The sequence below is a fragment of the Pseudorasbora parva genome, chromosome 15, assembly GCF_024679245.1.
Source record: "Pseudorasbora parva isolate DD20220531a chromosome 15, ASM2467924v1, whole genome shotgun sequence".
Taxonomy (NCBI): Eukaryota; Metazoa; Chordata; class Actinopteri; order Cypriniformes; family Gobionidae; genus Pseudorasbora; species Pseudorasbora parva.
Genome location: NC_090186.1, coordinates 18032182 through 18050403, shown reverse-complemented (window position 1 = coordinate 18050403; position 18222 = coordinate 18032182). Strand labels below are relative to the sequence as shown.

The 18222-nt window shown below is 37.2% G+C and overlaps 2 protein-coding genes across 8 annotated transcripts; one reads left to right on the top strand and one right to left on the bottom strand.

The window, feature by feature from the left end:
• Window positions 1-381: 381 nt before the first annotated feature.
• Window positions 382-12785, bottom strand: zpax2 (zona pellucida protein AX 2). The gene is made up of 21 exons (XM_067417264.1): window positions 12690-12785; window positions 12563-12615; window positions 12392-12484; window positions 12187-12311; window positions 11861-11992; window positions 9809-9862; window positions 9190-9357; window positions 9017-9113; window positions 8708-8925; window positions 8478-8628; window positions 8196-8404; window positions 8002-8119; window positions 5536-5738; window positions 5215-5329; window positions 4967-5136; window positions 4790-4887; window positions 1852-1982; window positions 1186-1375; window positions 948-1110; window positions 775-880; window positions 382-706 (listed from the first exon to the last, which is right to left on the bottom strand). Exons 1-21 carry the CDS (start codon window positions 12746-12748, stop codon window positions 636-638), a joined length of 2724 nt encoding a protein of 907 aa, XP_067273365.1. The 5' UTR covers window positions 12749-12785; the 3' UTR covers window positions 382-635.
• A 105-nt stretch (window positions 12786-12890) lies between these two features.
• Window positions 12891-17570, top strand: kcns3b (potassium voltage-gated channel, delayed-rectifier, subfamily S, member 3b). 7 transcript variants are annotated; one of them, XM_067417269.1, is made up of 3 exons: window positions 12891-13011; window positions 13991-14098; window positions 15467-17570. In XM_067417269.1, exon 3 carries the CDS (start codon window positions 15470-15472, stop codon window positions 16778-16780), a length of 1311 nt encoding a protein of 436 aa, XP_067273370.1. In that variant the 5' UTR covers window positions 12891-13011; window positions 13991-14098; window positions 15467-15469; the 3' UTR covers window positions 16781-17570. The 7 variants fall into 7 exon arrangements, with proteins under 7 accessions (XP_067273370.1, XP_067273366.1, XP_067273371.1 ...); XM_067417265.1 differs by having other exon boundaries at window positions 15464-17570; XM_067417266.1 differs by lacking the exon at window positions 12891-13011 and adding an exon at window positions 13178-13279 and having other exon boundaries at window positions 15464-17570.
• Window positions 17571-18222: the final 652 nt, after the last annotated feature.

Here is an 18222-nt window from a genome sequence, read left to right as displayed (position 1 = left end):
CATTATTTCTCAACAAATGAGTGCACAAATTGAAAAATGTAAAATCGCAAATACAATTTAAAATTTCTTTTGAATATTGTCCGAATTATCATTCCATAAGACATAAGTTTAGTCTCTTTTTAAAATGACACTTGGCAGACTACTTCTGAAGGTTTAGAATATTACGTTTATGAAAAATGCACAATAATACAATTTATGTTCAATATTGCTCGTTTATTGCATGAAGTCAACATTGCTTCCCTGGTCAGCTTTGAATTGTTCTGGTTTGGTACAATATTTAGCAAACACTGCCTTTCTTCCATCTTTTAAACTTATACAGTGCCTAAACTTCAAAAATAAATCAAACAATTAAATTAAGGAAAAACAAATAAAAATACTTGATTGGGTTAAAATGGTTTAATAAACTTGAGACCATCTTGTGAAGGAAACCTCTACATTAAGTAATTGCAATGTGACAGTCACAGACTGTGTGTAAGGATTTTTGTAGTTCCACAAAGCAAATATGTGATTCATCACAGAACAAGTCCACAGGTTCACAACATCATCTGCTACATTAATTTTGAGTTCAATGTTATACCAAGTGGTGTACAACACCAGAAGTCTCCTTGTGTTGATGCTTCAGGAAAACGACATGTTCATATCAACAGAATGGGGCCAATAGACACATGCTGCAGATCTTCTTCTGAAAAACTTGCACTTCTGTGAACTGTAGAGGAGCATGAATGATCAGAGATGAGAAACAATACTTTCAACTTGATTGAATTAGATCATTACCTCGATTTGAGGTGCTCCTGATCTGATTCTCTGCACACTGTTTGTAACAACGTCCATCAGCAGTGTTTTCAGCATGACAAATGACAACGTCACAGTGGATAAATACCTATTTTGAACATTGCAAGGTTCAGTTTAAGAGCACTTTTACACAAAATTCTACATTTTCAGCTTACCCTCCTGGCTACAGTGGAATCCTCATGTTTAGAACTCCCATCATCCTCTCTTAGAGAAAAAGTGTTAACCTCAAATCTCTTGACATGATCCGGGATATCCACCGTGTCATCTTCAGTTACAGGATGAATGATGGTCTGATGGGGGTCTTTAGGATTCGGACATCTGATTAGAGATGAAGAATTAGAGCCCCCGTCAAGAAGAAATGTTCAACAAATGCATGAAATGCTTCAAACATACCCATCAACAATTAAATCCCATTTAGGTTTGGATTCTCTGTCCTTGGTGAGTGTTGCCCAACAGTTTTCCAGTCCCACTGATACCTTAGAGTCACTCGTGGAATCCATACCCACTTCAAAATACAGCGGCTGTTTCAGAAACTTCAAAACTGGGTAGTCACCATCATGATGGAAGAATTTGTATACCATATCTTGGAGAGAGAAAACAAGCAACAACAAAAAAAAGAAAACAAGAAGAAAAAAAACCTCATTATAGCATATATTGCTCAGATTGGCAGGCTTTATCCAGTTCCTTTTTATAATATATAGTAAAAAATAAATACAAAAAGTGCTTCCATCCTTCATCCTGGCTTGTGAATATAATTGATTAACATGAAATCATATTGGATCCCATTTACTTTAATATGCATTCGCCTTATTGTATTGTCTCAATTGCATGCTATTCCAGTAAATTCATGCAATAACTTGCCATTTAGGAATTGTATTTGCAAAATTGAATGCTGTCTTTTTGATGTTCATTTATGATCCAATCAATTCCATACAGATACATTGAGGTCCCATCCCACATTTAATACAATTTTACTTGAAACATCAAAATTAATGCCAGAATATAATGTTTAACTTTAAATAAAAACCACTAGCAAAATGTATGGAGTAGTTTACATACCCTGAGAGAGCTTTAGGCTTACAGTGAGTTCACCATTTCCAGCATCTGTCTCCGGCTCTTTAAAGTTTGAAACCGCATTGAACATCATGGTTTGGGTGGAGTTTGTGCTATAAACACAAGACACTGTGAACCTGTTTGAGATGAGGGATCGGGAAAGGTAATAAAAGTTTAAAATTTTTTACTGATTGTGGTTCAGAAAAAAAGTTGATTGTTGTTAAGTTATGCATACGTGTTGCATGGATAATATGACCATTAATTTCTAACAGTAAAGATTTAATATGCAGCTTAACTTGAGGTCCACATGTGGACAATGGGACTAAGCTTTGTTAAATGTGAAGAGAAAATAAACCGAAAACAACATTTGGAAAGAATGTTTGAAAATATCAATATACAACATTATAACTTGACTTTGTATGCGTTATAACTTTACACTGATTTTTTATTACATTTTTATGATTTATGCACATTCCTCGGTCCCTGGATTCAAAAGTCAAAAAAAAAAGTTGTGTGAAGGAAGTTTAAAATCTTTGCCAATTTAGTACAAATATAAAAGTTTAGAAAATGTATATTAATATATCAATGCAGCATTGAAGGTCCCAATGTGCACAGTGGCTTCCATCTGTAGATGGAAGTTGGGAAACACTAGGACTCTTCCTAGAGCTGGCTGCCGAGCTAAACGGAGTCATCGGGGGAGAAGGGCCCTAGTCAGCGAGGTGACCAGACACTCTTGGTCACTGACAGAGCTCCAGCATTTCCCTATGGAAAGAACCTTCCAGAAGAAACACCATCTCCGTAGCTCTCCACCAATTAGGCCTGTATGGTAGAGTGGTCAGACAGAAGCCACTCACTTAAAAGGCACATGATAGGAGATCTGGATTTTGCCAAAAGGCACTTGAAGGACTCTCAGACCATGAGAAACAATTCTCTGGTCTGATGAAAAAAAGATTAAATTCTGACCTGAATGGCAAGCGTCATGTCTGGAGGAAACCAGGCACCACTTCACCTGGCTAATACCATTCCCTACAATAAAACATGATGGCAGCATCATGCTGTGGGGATGTTTTTCAGTGGCAGGAACTAGGAGACTACTCAGGATCAAGGAGGGAAAAATGAATGCAGCAATGTACAGAGATATCCTTGATGAAAACCTACTCCAGAATTCTCTGGACCTCAGACTGGGGTGAAGGTTCATTTTCCAAAAGGCTGTTTGCTTGGTCGTTGTCCAAGATAACAAAGGAGTGGTTAGGGAAAAACTCTGGGCTCCGGCTAGGCCACGCCAAGACATTTGCAGACTTAAACCCGATTGAACATCACCAGAGAGCTCTGAAAATGGCTGTGCACCGACACTCCCCATACAACCTGATGGAGCACCTGCAAAGGAGAATGGGAGAAACTGCCCAAAAATGTGCCAAGCTTGCAGCATCATGCTCAAAACTTGAGGCTGTAATTGGTGCTAATGGTGCTTCAACAAAGTATTGAGCAAAGGCTGTGAATATTTATATTTTTGTTAAATTCACAAAGATTTCAAACTTTTCACACTGTCATTATAGAGTATTGTTTGTAGAATTGAGGAAAATTATTTCAAACCATTTAGGAATATGGTTATAAAACATAGGAGTAAAAAGTGAAGCGCTATGAATACATTCTGGATGCATTGTAGGAGTGGGTATCCACTCAGCACACTAACAAACAAGGAGTTCTTGTGCTTGCAAGTTGCAAGCAGTCTTTCACAGTAGTTAAGTGCAATCAACTGTTCCCACAGACACACACACACAAAAAAAAAAAGTTTGAGTAGTTGAAGTTAAGAGTTACTAAAAAACAAATGAACGCAAATAGCCAAGGTTTTAGTGAATATGATAACTTGTTTCTTATGAATTTAGCTTTTCGATATCCATTTTCAGAAGTTGAAACTCATATATGCAACAGTAAAAATTAAGTGTTCGGGCACAATGCTCTGGTTGTAAATTAGAGATTTGCACTGTTACACAATGGTGTCTTGATTGTTTTTTGTGGATACAGACCAAGAGTTTTCAAAAAGGAGACATGTTTCATGTCTTCAAGATAATATCTGGTTAATATATTTATTGGTTACTCTTAACCCCAAATAGCTAGAAGAACATCTAAAATACAAGCCAAATAAAAGCTTGGGTCTTAGGAGGATAAGTTAGTTGGGATATTATTCAGAATGCACATTTGTACGGGAAATTTATAGAAACATTTCAGCAAGTTGAAGATTAGAGATGCAAACATCCTCAGATGTAAAATCTATTAAATTGCAATGAACGCAAAATTAAAAGATTTGAGTTAATACAAGGAACATTTGGAAGGGAACTATACATTTATAGAAACATTTCAGCAAGTTGAAGAGGAGATGCAAACATCCTTTAGATTTAAAAACTATCAACCTTTATTCAAATACTATTCAAATATTAATTTTTTAAAGCATATTGGGTAATCGTGCATTTTAATTGTTATGATGCAGTGAAACATGCCAAAATTGTGCCAGTTTCATGATTTATCCCTTTTGAGTTTCTATTTATTAAACAAATTTCCTTCATTTTATCAACTCTTTTTTTTTATTTCAATAAACTAAAAATGAAGGCAACATTGTGAAAGTGATTGGCAAAATTATACTGCGTGTGTTCAGAGAATATAAAGCTTATAAAATAAATGTTTCTTAAACTATAGCACCAAGATGACTAATCTATATAAATGCGATAATCTGATCGTTCATTGCAGTCTAAACTGCCATCAGAGAGCAACGCCACCGGAAGTGAGTGAGGTGAGTAAGGGGAGCACTAAAGAAGGTAACAGGAAAAATGACACCTGTAATTTCAAAATGAATGCTTATATAGACCCTATACTTAAAACCCTAATATCATGTAGTGTCGCTCCAGCCCAACATAAATCAAACACTTAAAAGGCTAAAGCTCCTAACCTGTATTCTGACTCAGGGGTTAATTTGGAGGTTGGAAGCAAAGAATCATCTTCCATCCAGGTGACTTCATTCTCATATATCATGGTGTCCCCAACAAACTAAACAAGCAAAATAGTTAGTAAATATTGTCGCATAACAGCATTATGGTGAATGCTTGAGTGAGTGTCTTCATCTTACTTTTCGTGTGGTTCCACAAGTGGTTACATCAAAGCGAAAAGAAGCAAAGTGGTCTTCGTTGTAGAAGGGTTTGCAGTCCGGGTCTCTTAGAGAGAGTTTACCAGGAAGCAGATGTGATATAGATTCCAATTTGGGAAGCACCATGGTAATTGTTCCATTAGAAAAACACTCTGGCACAACAAAGAAACTAGATTATAAAAATGGCAACAGGACATCAGTTAGTGCAGTGATGCCAAATATTAACCAACCTGACATTTTTACAAAAAAGGTGCAGGCAAGGGAGAAATCTCTGACATGCAGATTATTCAATGCATCATAAAGTTCCACATCAATTCTTCCCAGGACTCCAGTCAAGTCAACAGACTTGAAAAATAGAAGGCATGAAATTAGTCAGCAATTAAGAAAAAAAGCAGCAGCATATGGGTTAGAGGCTACACAAGGCTTTATCCAAATAGCTGGAGTTGTCATTTTTGGATTAATGATCCATTTAAATATAGGTTTACCACTTATAACTGGTAAATTGTGCTATGGAAACAAAACTAGTGCAACCCAGGAAATCTGAAGAATACCTCTAAAGCCACAAGTGGGGCTAGGAATGGCACAACAATGTCGAAATGGGTTTTATTTGAATGGTGTTCATACTGCTGCAAAACTTCATCAGTCAGCTCCACTTGACCTAGTTTGATCTTTAATTGGGATCTTGGGGTGCTTCCATATTTGACATAGATATTAAAGACATCCTGATCGCAGCTTCCTCCTGCATTGGGAATGGCTGCAGAAAAAGGTTAAGTTAGCACAATGTCCATTATGCACACGTTTGCATTTTGAAATCTGCATTCCTATAGAGTTTACTGTAGTTCAAATTAAAAAGTATCTATCATTCTCAACGCAAGAATGAGTGGGGGATGGGGGGCATTGAACTATAGTGAAACTATGTATTACTTTACATAACTAAAACACACGTTCTAAACTTTTTTGCAATAAATACACCAGAGAGGAAGTGTTAAATGAAATGCTGAAGCACTGGCTACTTAAACATTAGCACAATAAGTACAGTCTTTCATTCCCCTCATGCGGATCAGACAAATCCAAAAAACAACAGCATACATGTCCGTGTAAGAGTCCACTCTTCAAAATGACAATCCCACTTTTAATCCAAAACAACAGAAAAAAATGGAATTGGATAGAGCTAGTTGACAGATTAAACGGTCGCTGTATTCGGTTGGCAAAACTCAGAACACAGCTCTTTTTGAGAATGACTTGTGCCATTCTTTGTTCTTTTCTCAGAGAAAAGCTTAACCTTAAGTCTTCCAGAATCACAGCCAAAGCTGTTTTGAAAGACCGCTGTTCACCAGCTTCAATGTTTACTAGTATCACGCAAGCGCAACTCAGACGTCATGTTAAGCCCTGCCCACCGACTCTATACACGATGTGATTGGCCTGACCAGAGTTTGGTTTTTCCAGCTCAGACGTGTATTGAGAGTTGCTAGACGATACTCGTGGCAGATTAGATTTGCTGCCGCTAGGGTTTCTAGGCTAACAATCTCTTGCTCTCCAGTTAAACCCTCCCAGGTCTTTCTCCTTCAATTCACAGGCGTTCTGATGACTTGTATACAGGGAGCACATCACTGGCTCGCAAACTGTCAATCTAAGCGCCTATGGTTTTCATTGCCAGTGCCTTGCCAACAAAAGTTTGATTGCTGGATTTTGTAACCAATCAAAAGGCATTATATTATAATTTGCCCATTGGCCTCCATCCATCATGGCCTCTTAATCATCCCCATATCCTCATTAGGCAATATGGCTGCCGTCGCATCATCCAGATGGATTGCTGCACATTGGTAGCCTGACAAGCCAGACCCACATAAAGATGTTTGGTCTGGAAACTCACCATAGACAGGGCTCAATCCGAGGGGCGGGATAAACGGTTGTCTTTCAAACTCTCTCTGCACGCGATAGGATAGCGCTACAACCAACCAGAGCAACGAAGGTGAAACAGAGCTTGTTGATAAATTAAACATTCACCATATCCGGTCGGCTAAACTACGAACACATCTTCCCTTTTTAAGAATGACTTCAGTGCCGTTCTGTTCTTTTCTCAGAGAAAAGCTTAACTCCAAGTCTTCCAGAACCGCAGTCAAAGCTGATTCGAAAGACCGCCGCCAGTTTCTGTGTTTACTAGAAGCACGCAAACGCAACTCGGCCGTCGTCATTATGGCCCCGCCCACCGACTCTATACACAATGTGATTGGCCCATCCAGAGTGAGAGGAATACAGCTCAGAAGGGTATTGAGAGTTGCTAGATGACATTTGCGGGCAGATTAAATTTGCTGCCGCTAGGGTGCGTCTAGATTTCTAGGCTAGCACATTGGTGGTGGTCGAGGAGATTCCCCCTTCAATGTAAAGTACTTTGAGTGCCTTAAAAAGACTATAAATGTAACATTATTAATTATAGTATTGCTCAGTGTTTATAAGCAATATTGGTGAATACTACTCATGCCTAGTTGCCATGACATCGGCACATCCTGCTCGCCAGTTTATGCATACACCGCAGTGGAGCGTGCAGAATCTATGACGGGTTGTTATCAACTAAATGAGTTTACACAGCAGTTTATTGCAGATTTATTTGAACGAAAAACTACTTTACAACTGCAAATGTTCTGAAATAAATGGCTTTTTTGTAAGGATGCCTAGTCTTTTTTGACATAAAAGCTTACAGAAGCTACATTTCTAAGAGTATTATCCTCAAATTTAAATCAAAGTATGACCAGACATTCAAGTTTATATTTAGGTTATTTTTAGGGCTAATCTCAAATTCTTCCATAAGGAAAAGAAAAGGGACTTACATGCATATTTCCCCTTGATTCACTATGTCCCTACAGTACTATGAGTTATGACCTTTGGGTAACATTTTCAAGCAACTAGTTTAAAACAACATTAGATTTATGAATATATAAGAGCTGCAGGCATTTTCAAAAACCTTCTCAGAAATAGGGGTGCAGGTTAAGAGGTTAAAAAGCTCAAACATGTATTACCAATGTTATCTATAGAAGCTTCTAGTACGGCGGAGTAGGAAAATGATGCATGTTCAGGCATGATGATGAAACCAAAGACAAGCGGAAGAAAGTAGGTTCTTCTATCAGGGCGAAGATTCTGCATTACAGATGAAACCATGTTAAGGCAGGGTAGAGAAGCCAGGAAAACAGCTTCATAAACAAGAAAAGCATACCTTTACTTGGACATAAGGTTTAGAGAAGGGAACCTGGAGAGTAAAGGCTTTGGTTCCATTGGGGAAGCTATGCTTTTGCAGGCTGATGCCATTAATAATGACCTCTGAGACAGTGAGCAATTCAGTGCCAAAGGTGATATTCAGCAGCACCACATCGGGTAGAAAGTAACCCAGCAATACATCAAACACCTTCTTCTGGGGTTGAGTGTCTGATAACAAAAAAAAAAAAAATTCTTGAAAAATAAGTAAAATAAGCCGTTCTGCCCTAATTTCAACACTCACTGTCTGTAATTTGGGGAGGGGATGGATTCAAAGGGGTGGTGATGGGGAATAAGACCTTATATACAGTCTTATCCAGCCCTTCTATCCACATTAGCTCAAGCATGGGTTCTATGGTGTAACTGATATGGTACTCGTTCTCAAGAGCATGACTCTAAAAAAAAAAAAAAAAAAGGTGTTAATATATTCAAGTAAAACACAAAGAAAACAACTTAATTTGTAGAAAATCCAACCTTGTAGTATCCACCAGGAGCCCCAATAGGAATCTCAACAACTACATGGGACTCTGTGAAGATCATGCCATAGTTGCGGCTACTCATCTCTTCAGGTGTGAGCCTTTTACCATCAACGCCCATGCGCACATCCAGGATTTGAACTTCTGAGGACACCAAAGGAGTTAGGTGCAGAGGAAAGCGCCAAGAAATCTTCTGATCTAAAACCGAAGCTCCATCTGAAAGCAAATTAGTGTACAAGACTTCAGGACTACACAGGGTCTTGGGACATCAAAGTGGCAAAACAAGTGCATGTGAACGAAGTCTCACTGGTTGGACAGGCAGCTGCCGACTCCACCATAGCAATCATCCAGCGGTCTTTGAACAGGACCACTGATTTGAACACCATCATGTCAACATCATCAACCTGACAAAGATAGATAATTAAGAAACTGTGGAGAAATGAATGTGTCTTATCCACTGGCACATTAATCATTTCATACATGTTCCACAAAGGTTTCAGCCATGGTGTATGGGCTTCTCATGACCAGCCGTGTTGGAGAACTGTAAACATAGTAGCCCATCCCTTGCAGGGTCTCTCGATCAAAAGACTTCTCTTCAGGGGTGTAGAGTATTATCGTCGAGAGTTGCAAGTTTGGTATAACTGTGGGCTGTTACAATAGGACAATGTAAGATTCTGTATCAAAGACAATCATGAAATTAATGAATAAAAAAAAAAAAAACTTGTAACCACTTACCATAGCAACACAATGCTATAGCAGATGCCAGGACATTGCTATGCAGTTAAAATCTTTTTTAGTGCATCATTATACAGTTACTAAGGAGTTTATAGTTGTTGGTTGACCAAAATAAGATCCCACCCTCAAGTCTCTATGATATTCCATTACCCATTGTGAGGACTGCTTCAATACTAGTGTATAGCTGCGTCCATAATCGCATACAGTAGATACTAAATTTGATACGCTTCTTGAAAAAAAAAAAATTCATGTAGTGCAAGTGGTACAGCACAACACCATTTGTATCTAAAGTATGAACAATTATAAAAGTGACACTTAATGAAGCAACATGTATATTAGAAAAAAAAGAAAGAAAACAACATACCCACTCCTTTGCCGGTGCCTTCTTTACTTCAGGTATTGCATTCCTTACGGATACCTGAGGGAACATTAGCATACATGCACAGGCTGGTAACAACAACACTCCATTTTCATTGGAACATTTGGACACTTATGAAATTCTCTAATTGGTTAATTAATCTAATCTAATCTATTAATTTAAAAAAAAAAAAAAAAAAAAAAAAAACACATAGGCTCTATTTTTTTTACCATATACATTTCTTTTTTTAACCAATTATTAACCCAAAAAAATATACAAAGGGTATGTTTCTGAGGGACAAAGTGCACACTGCCTGGCGCGGCGGTACCCCACGGGCAGATAGTGGTTTACCCATTTCTAGCACATAGCACCTTACATGGTATATTAATAATGCCCTATTCCCCTAAACATGTGTAGGCTAATTGCTGATGTATGCTCATGAATAGGCCAACCAATGTGTATTTTTAACATAATATTTTGAACATTCGATGAATTGACAGATGCACTTCCACTTACGACTTACTTTAGCTATTTTACTTATTTTTCATTACAATTTATTCACTTTAAATAAATTATAATATAAAATTATAGGATTAACAGACACTGTAGTTGTTCAACACCACAGGTAAAAGTAAAAAAAAAAAAAAAAAAAAAAGGGAAAAAAAGTGTTATGTTAAAGTTAAACGTAAAAGTAAAGTTAACTCCAGAGGGTCACAGAACGAGAAGGGGAGGAAGGATGGTGGACTTCCATGTTAGTAAAGTCTGCACTGCAAAAAAAAAATCTTTAAAAAATCCTTTAAAAAAAAAAAAAAAAAAAAGGCGTTCTTACTTAGTATTTTTGTCTTGTTTCAAGTCGAAATATCAAAATTCTTAAATTAAGAAACATTTATTAAACATGTAAAAAATATTGTCTTGTTTTGGGGGAAAATAACTCAAAATTACACTAAAAAATTCTGGGTAAAAAAACCATCCCCATGGGGTAAGAAATACTTAATTCAAACAGAAAACAAGATTATTTTTCTTACCCCATTGGCATATTTTGCTTACATTCTAAAAAATGTTGGGTTGTTTTAACCCAATGTTGGGTCAATTATGGACTAACCCAGCAAATGGGTTGTTTTAAGCAAATATTTAACCCAACAGCAGGATTAAAACAACCCAATTGCTGGGTTAGTCCATATTTGACCCAACATTGGGTTAAAACAACCCAACATTTTTTAGAATGTAAGCAAAATATGCCAATGGGGTAAGAAAAATAATCTTGTTTTCTATTTGAATTAAGAATATTTTTCTTACCCCATTGGCAGATTATTTGTCTTGTAAATTTGACTTTAACGAGACAATTACTTTTTATTTTTTTTTATATTTTGGCTGGAAACAAGACAAAAATACTAGAAAAGCATTTTTTTGCAGTGTGAGTGTGTCATTTGACATAGTATTTCTCTCCATGTTTAATTGAGAAAAACGTTTTGCAAAGGTCACAAAAAGCTCTCTCGGTACCCATCTCAACACCTTTCAGTCACAAATATTCATTTTCCCAGTCTTTTTAATTGATGATTGCAGTGCCTCAGACTCCATTTTTCAAACAGGGAAGTGCTTGGTTAAAACAACCCAAGTTGGGTTGATAATGGACAAACCCAGTGATTGGGTTGCTTGAACCCAGCAATTGGGTTGGCAAGCAAACATTTAACCCAACTGCTGTGTTTAAACAACCCATTCACTGGGTTAAAACAATCCAATTGCTGGGTTTGTCCATTTTCAACCCCAACATTTTTTTAACCCAGCATTTTTAGAGCGCAATCTTGCTGATTCTCCCTTGAGAATTGAATCACACAAGTGCCATGAACCCCAGATCAAAGCCTGAGTTGTCAGAGAAAGTTGACGTTCAGCATCATGGTAACAGCAAAGGCTGATTGGATTGGTTGTCAACTTAAAACTCAGAGTTTGTTCAATTACCATCATGGTACAGGATCCAGGAGAGATTGTGTACTTACATTTGAAATATTCAAAATAAGTTCTTAGACCAGAATATTTGCTATGAAATAAAGAGTTACTTGCCTCCATGAAGTTTGTCCCACACAAAATCTCACGCGAGACCATGGTGTGACTGCAGGACTTGACTGCTTCAAGGACTTTCTCAGATAAGTCATAGAATTTAACCTTTATAGTTACTTTAAAATCCTGGTCACCCTACAAAAAGGAAAATAAATACACCTGGTTGGATAAGAGTCTAGAAATAACATGTATAACTTGCACTTCTCAAACACCCACTCTATGGTGTAAATGTACCAACCTTCCTTATTCAGATTTTCTGTTTTATTACATGATAAACAGTTCCAGAGCTAGCTGTTTAAAATGAATGCTTAATTAATAAAGACACAAACCTTGTTTTCGGCAAAACAACTCTTTAGGGAAGCCGACACTATCATATTCCCACTAGGATCCGATTTCTGTGTGTAGCCACACTGAGCCGCCAGTTGAGGTGTGAGAAGGACTGTCCGTGTGTTATCTGAAACGCCCAGATGAGGTCTGAATTGATTCCTGGGGGTATTAAACTCATTGGCACAAACAAAGGGATCATCAACTTACTGACTAAATACACCTCTAAAGGACGTCCTGCACGCAAAGAGCTAGGGAGGGTAAATTGCACCATATTTCCAAGACATTCTGCCTGTATTCCACCTGCAATCAAGAAAGGAGTCCATTAAGTGAATTACATGACTTGACACACAAAACAATTACATGGATAGCATGGCTCACCTGCAGATGTAGCAGCATCAATGCGTATTATAGTGACTAGAAGCCATAAAACACTAAAACCATCATAAATAAATTAGCACATCTCTTGATTAATTCAAACACAATTTTTCAATAGCCTGAAACATACCCTATTTCAAAGCATCCCATTCTTTGAAATCTTTGTTCACGTATTTCACAAACCGTCATTTTCCACACAAACGCACAACCTCACCGGCATGTGATTAATGAACTGTGCCTCGAGCGCGGTTTGATTGTAAAGTGTAGCGCAGGTGTGTCACTCTCCGCCCAACTTTAGTAGGCGTGAACCTGGATTTGAAGGTTAACTGGGAAGCTGTTGGCTCTTTGTACCCATAGTGATCATTTATTATTGATTAAGCGACCGTTTCTTTTTAGTTTTGCTCTTTTAAGACATCAGCGCAAAAAGGCACAAATGATTTGAAGACGCGTGGGTAGGTGATCTTTAGTTGACTTTATATTCGCAATAAGTGTTTTCTCTTTTGCTTTTGTCTGATTCTAATTATGACTTATTGGGAACACTGGTTCTATTTGACCATTAACTATGAAGGTTATATAAAGTTTGTTTCTCAGTAGCCAAATGCTTTTGAGTTATAAATGCTTATTTTCTCTAGCTGTAATTAATTTTTATTTTTTTGTGATTTCGGTCTTGCAATCAAAAATTTCAGTATCAAAGTAGGCTATGTCTTGCTATATCTGTCGGTACGTGAGTGAGTCAATTAATTCATTGTTTTGATTGTTTATGACAGTATTTTTCTTTATTTAAATATCATGTTTTCAAATGTGTTCTATGCAGTTTTATCTGCTTTTTAACTGCTAAAAAGACACGTATGAAGATGTTTTTATTTACCTTTAATTCGATTTAATATGTACTAAAAAAGTAAATAAGTAAAGGTCAAAAAGTAAATGCCATAAACACAGAAAATGAAAACATAATCAGTATGCTACATCATACAGTCAAACCAAAAAGTACACTATAGTTCATTTATGTAAGAAAGAATAGCCAAATAAAGTAAACTCTGACATATGCCCAAAAATTCGTAATACTGTAGACTACCAGTAAAACTGATGATGAAATTTGGGACCACAATTATTCAGACACTTTGACCTGACCATGTTTTGCTTAAGTGTTTTTTCTTTAATTGCTAATGGTTCATTTTACACCACAGACTGAAAAAAAAATGAAACATTGCTTGGTAATTGGTTGAACTAAATTGGTATTATCTAATTTTGTACTTAAATTAAACAGCTGACAGCTGATTGGTTGATTGTAATCTATCACATACCTACTATCGAAGTTATGTCACCATTATTACTGCAGCAAATAAACTGATAATGTGAGAAAATGTTGAAGATGTCTAAATACATTTTGGTTTAACTGTATGTTAAATGTAGTGTTGTATTATGTTGCAGTGATGTCACCCTTTAAATAATTTGGCCTACTACAGAATAAATAGGCTAAGACGTCACTCAGAATATATAATACTCTGATGTCATTACGAGAGGATCTGTTTGCAGCAGGTGAGTTGAAGTTATGTAAACCATCAGTCTAAATATTTGTATATAATTAATATAATTCTGATATATAATATTATATAATACAAACTTTTAAGATCAATCCACACTTTGCCCCAGTTAGACAAGGCTTAATCTAGCCCCAGACTATGCATGTTTGAGCTGTTTTAACTCAAAAGCAAGTTGATTTAATTTAAAATATGTTAGTGCCATTGTTGTGTCTTAAGATACACACCAGTAATGTTTTCTTCTGAGGCAAGTTTAGAAAAGATACTTCAAATGTGGACTAATCCTGGATTAATCTTAGCCCTGTCTGTGAAACTGAGCCTTAGTGTCTTATTTTAATCTTACTTTTTCTGACAGAGATCCTCAAGAAATGCCCATTTTGTACATTTATTTATTTTATTGATTGATTGATTGATTCAATGATTGATTGATTGAAAATATTACTGATGAACAATCAGCAGTCAGAAAGTCATTGCACACAAATGGCACCATTACCTGGAAATGCCCCATCAGGGAAAAAAACAAAAACAATTTAGCATGCTTGCAAGCTTAAATGATATATATAAACATTTAATTTTGGGGGAACCATCCCTTTAGTGGTGACTTTATGGCAACTTTTATTAGCATCATTATTATGAATAGAACTAGAAATATATCATATATTAATTGCTTTTTTAACAAAATGGTGGCTAAACTCGTACAATATACATTTATTTAATTCATAGATTTTTGTATGATCTGCATATACCGTAGTGATAGTTATGTTAAAGGGGTGGACTTTCATGTGTGACTTTTTCTAAAGTTACATTATATACAGAAGTTACATTACATGAGATTGGGTTGTTTTTTATTTTTTAATTAATGTAGTAAATAATAATCTAAATGTAATCTAATAGTATTTTCTGTTTATAGTATGTCACATTGCAGGACTATGTAGATACAAAATGCATCTGAAGTTTATACTCTTACCCCCGGTTTTACAAGACCTATCATAGGTTCATGTTATGCACTCTTAAAAATGATGGGTCATTTCAACCCATGTTTGGGTCAATTATAGACAAAAAAAATAATCCAATGGTTGGGTTTGTCCATATTTGACCCAAACATGGGTTGAATCAACTCGGTGTTCAGAGTGTGGATTTAGTTTTAATTAATTAACTTTGTTTTCATTTAAAATTAAAATTAAATTAAATTAAAATTCATTTAAAATGAATGAAATGTTATTAATTTAACGGCTCATGAACACACATGACCCCCCCCCCCCAAAGAGTTAGTTATTGACCCATTTATTAATTGATTTTATTAATTGATTAAATAGTTTTCAGTGTTGTTGATGTAGCTAACATCACATTTCTGTATTTTTAGTAGAAAATGCAAGTATATCATTGGAGAGACTTGCATATTCAACGAATCAGTACCACCATGATGTATGGAAAAATTCTCCACCACCAAGGCAGAGAGGAAGATCTTATTAACCTTAACGTTGGAGGCATCCAGCACAAGGTGGAGCGCTGTGTTCTGCTCCGGTTCCCCAACACACGCGTGGGTCAGTTAATCCAGTGCTGCAGCGATGCAGCCATCTTGGAACTCTGTGATGACTACAGCCCCGCTGAACGGGAATACTACTTCGACCGGAGCCCACAAGTCTTCCACTGTGTCCTAAACTTCTACCGTACAGGACACTTTCATGCTCTGGAGGAACTCTGTGTATTTTATTTCAGTCAGGAGATCGAATACTGGGGCATTTGTGAGCTGGATCTGGAAGCCTGCTGTCTCGATTGGTTCTTTGAGCGGAAGCAGAACGTGTGTAGCCGGTCTGGTAGTGACGTGTCATCTGGAGAGATTTCGGTTGCGAGCAGTGACCTGTGGAGACTTGAGGGCACCTGGTGTTCAGAAGTGCGTAAACTCATGTGGCATACTCTTGAAGATCCCAGTCATTCCAAATGTTCCAAAGGTGTAGCTGTGGTTTCTGTCCTGGTCATTTTGACCTCCATTGTGGCCATGTGTATCCACAGTATGCCGGAATTCAGGCACGCAACTGAGCGTGAACATTCTGTCCTAGACTTTCTGGAGCTCCTCTGTATCATCTTTTTCTCAGTGGAGTTTGCCCTGAGGGTCGTAGCAGCTCCACGTCCATGGAGGTTTTTGGGAAACCCTCTGAACATGATCGACATCGCTTCTGTCTTGCCTTTCTATGTGACACTGGCCTTTGAAAATTTGGACGAAGAGAATGGGGAGGAAAACCAAAGTCTAGTCAACATGGGCAAGGTGGTTCAGGTTCTCCGATTAATGAGGGCCTTCAGGGTCCTAAAGCTTGCAAGACATTCAGAAGGGGTTAGAGCATTTGGGGAAACTCTAATGAACTGTCACGGTGAGGTGGGTCTCCTCATTCTTTTCATTACTGTTGGAGTATCGTTCTTCTCAACTTTTATCTACTATGCTGAAAAGGAAGAAGCTTTGTCTAAACTCTCCTCCATTCCTGTTTGCTGGTGGTGGGCCATTATTTCAATGACAACAGTTGGCTACGGAGATGTATATCCTCAGACAGCGGCTGGGAGAATTGTAGCTACACTTTGCATTCTCTGTGGGTTACTTGTAGTTTCCTTACCCATCACCATCATTATGAACACCTTTTCCAAGTACTTTGAGAGTAGGAGGGGCCTTTCAGAAGCTAAACCATAGGAAAATGTCAAACATTCCCAGTGGTTTAAAATGTTGGAAACATTTATGTGGTTTATGTTGCACCCCTGAAATGACAGGACTCCGTCGTCTTTTCACAACTTTATTTGTCTCGGTTTACAGTTGGTATTTTGCACGCGAGAATTTCTCTCTACACACACTTGACTACATGCACGTTCGCTTGTTTTTTTTTTTTTCTCCCCGGACACGCGCACTGGTGACGTCACTCTTCTGCTCCCCTCTGACCTCGACAGCAAAGTCAATCTAATTGCAAAACACAAAACTAAGATGCAGCTTTGATATAGTCCCCTTACAAAACTAAAATTCACATTTGGTTCAGAAAACAAAAAAACAAAACATTGTAACACATTTGACATATTCTCAGCGTGCAACATTTACATTAATTCAAGGACGAATCATTGTTTTGTACATTATAGTATAGACAATCTATTAACCTATAAATTAATAAAAAATAAAGCCATCTGACGTCTAGGAATTAAATACTTAAAAGTCTTTTTTTTTACAGCAATGCCAGATATTTGGAATTAGTCATTTTCAGGTAATGTTTAATATCAGAGCTCTCTGAAGTACAGTTTAAGTAGCCTACATGTCAGATTTATTTGCACAAAATGCACATAGGCCGAAGGTACTTTTTAGTACAATTATTAGGCCTTATTCATGAAACACGAGCATGAATTTGTGTAAATCCAATGATATTTTACCTTCTTTTGACTCTGGTTCTTGCTGTATTTTAATCTGTTTGATTTAAAGGACAACTCCGGTGAGAAATGAACCTAGGGGTAATAAACAGATGGTTACCGAGTAGATCGTTCTCTGGGATGCGTTTTAATGAAAATCGAATGTAAAGAGTTTTATCTTTAAAAACAGATTAGCTTATAACGCTAGTCTATGGGGCACAGGGTAGACACAGGGTGGTAAATTTAAATCGCTAGTTAATACCACTAACAAGGCTCAAAAATAGCCTCAGACTTACACGGTAGCATAATAAGGGTCTCTACATGCAAACCGAAGCATTGAGAACTTTGTAAGAGTACAAACAGTTTAATAAGAAGATACGTTGTAAACATAGTCCCTTACGCGTTCACGGACAGGCACCATCTTGGAAAACAGTCTCGACTAATCGATCTACGAGCGCTGTTCTAAGTGAGCTGGTCGATAGGAATTAAGTTTGTGAAATGTAATAACATGGACATTTTTAGTTTTATTTATATATTTTCTCTGTTGTGTTCAGTGTTTTCTTCCGGAAACAACGGACCATATGAGATTCCAAGTCACAGTTCATCACTTAGCAGAGCGCTCGTGGCTCGATGAGTTGAGACTGTTTTCCAAGATGGCGCCTGTCCGTGAACGCGTAATGTACTATGTTTATTAAGTGTCTTATTATTAAACTGTTTGTACTCTTACAAAGTTCTCAATGCTTCGGT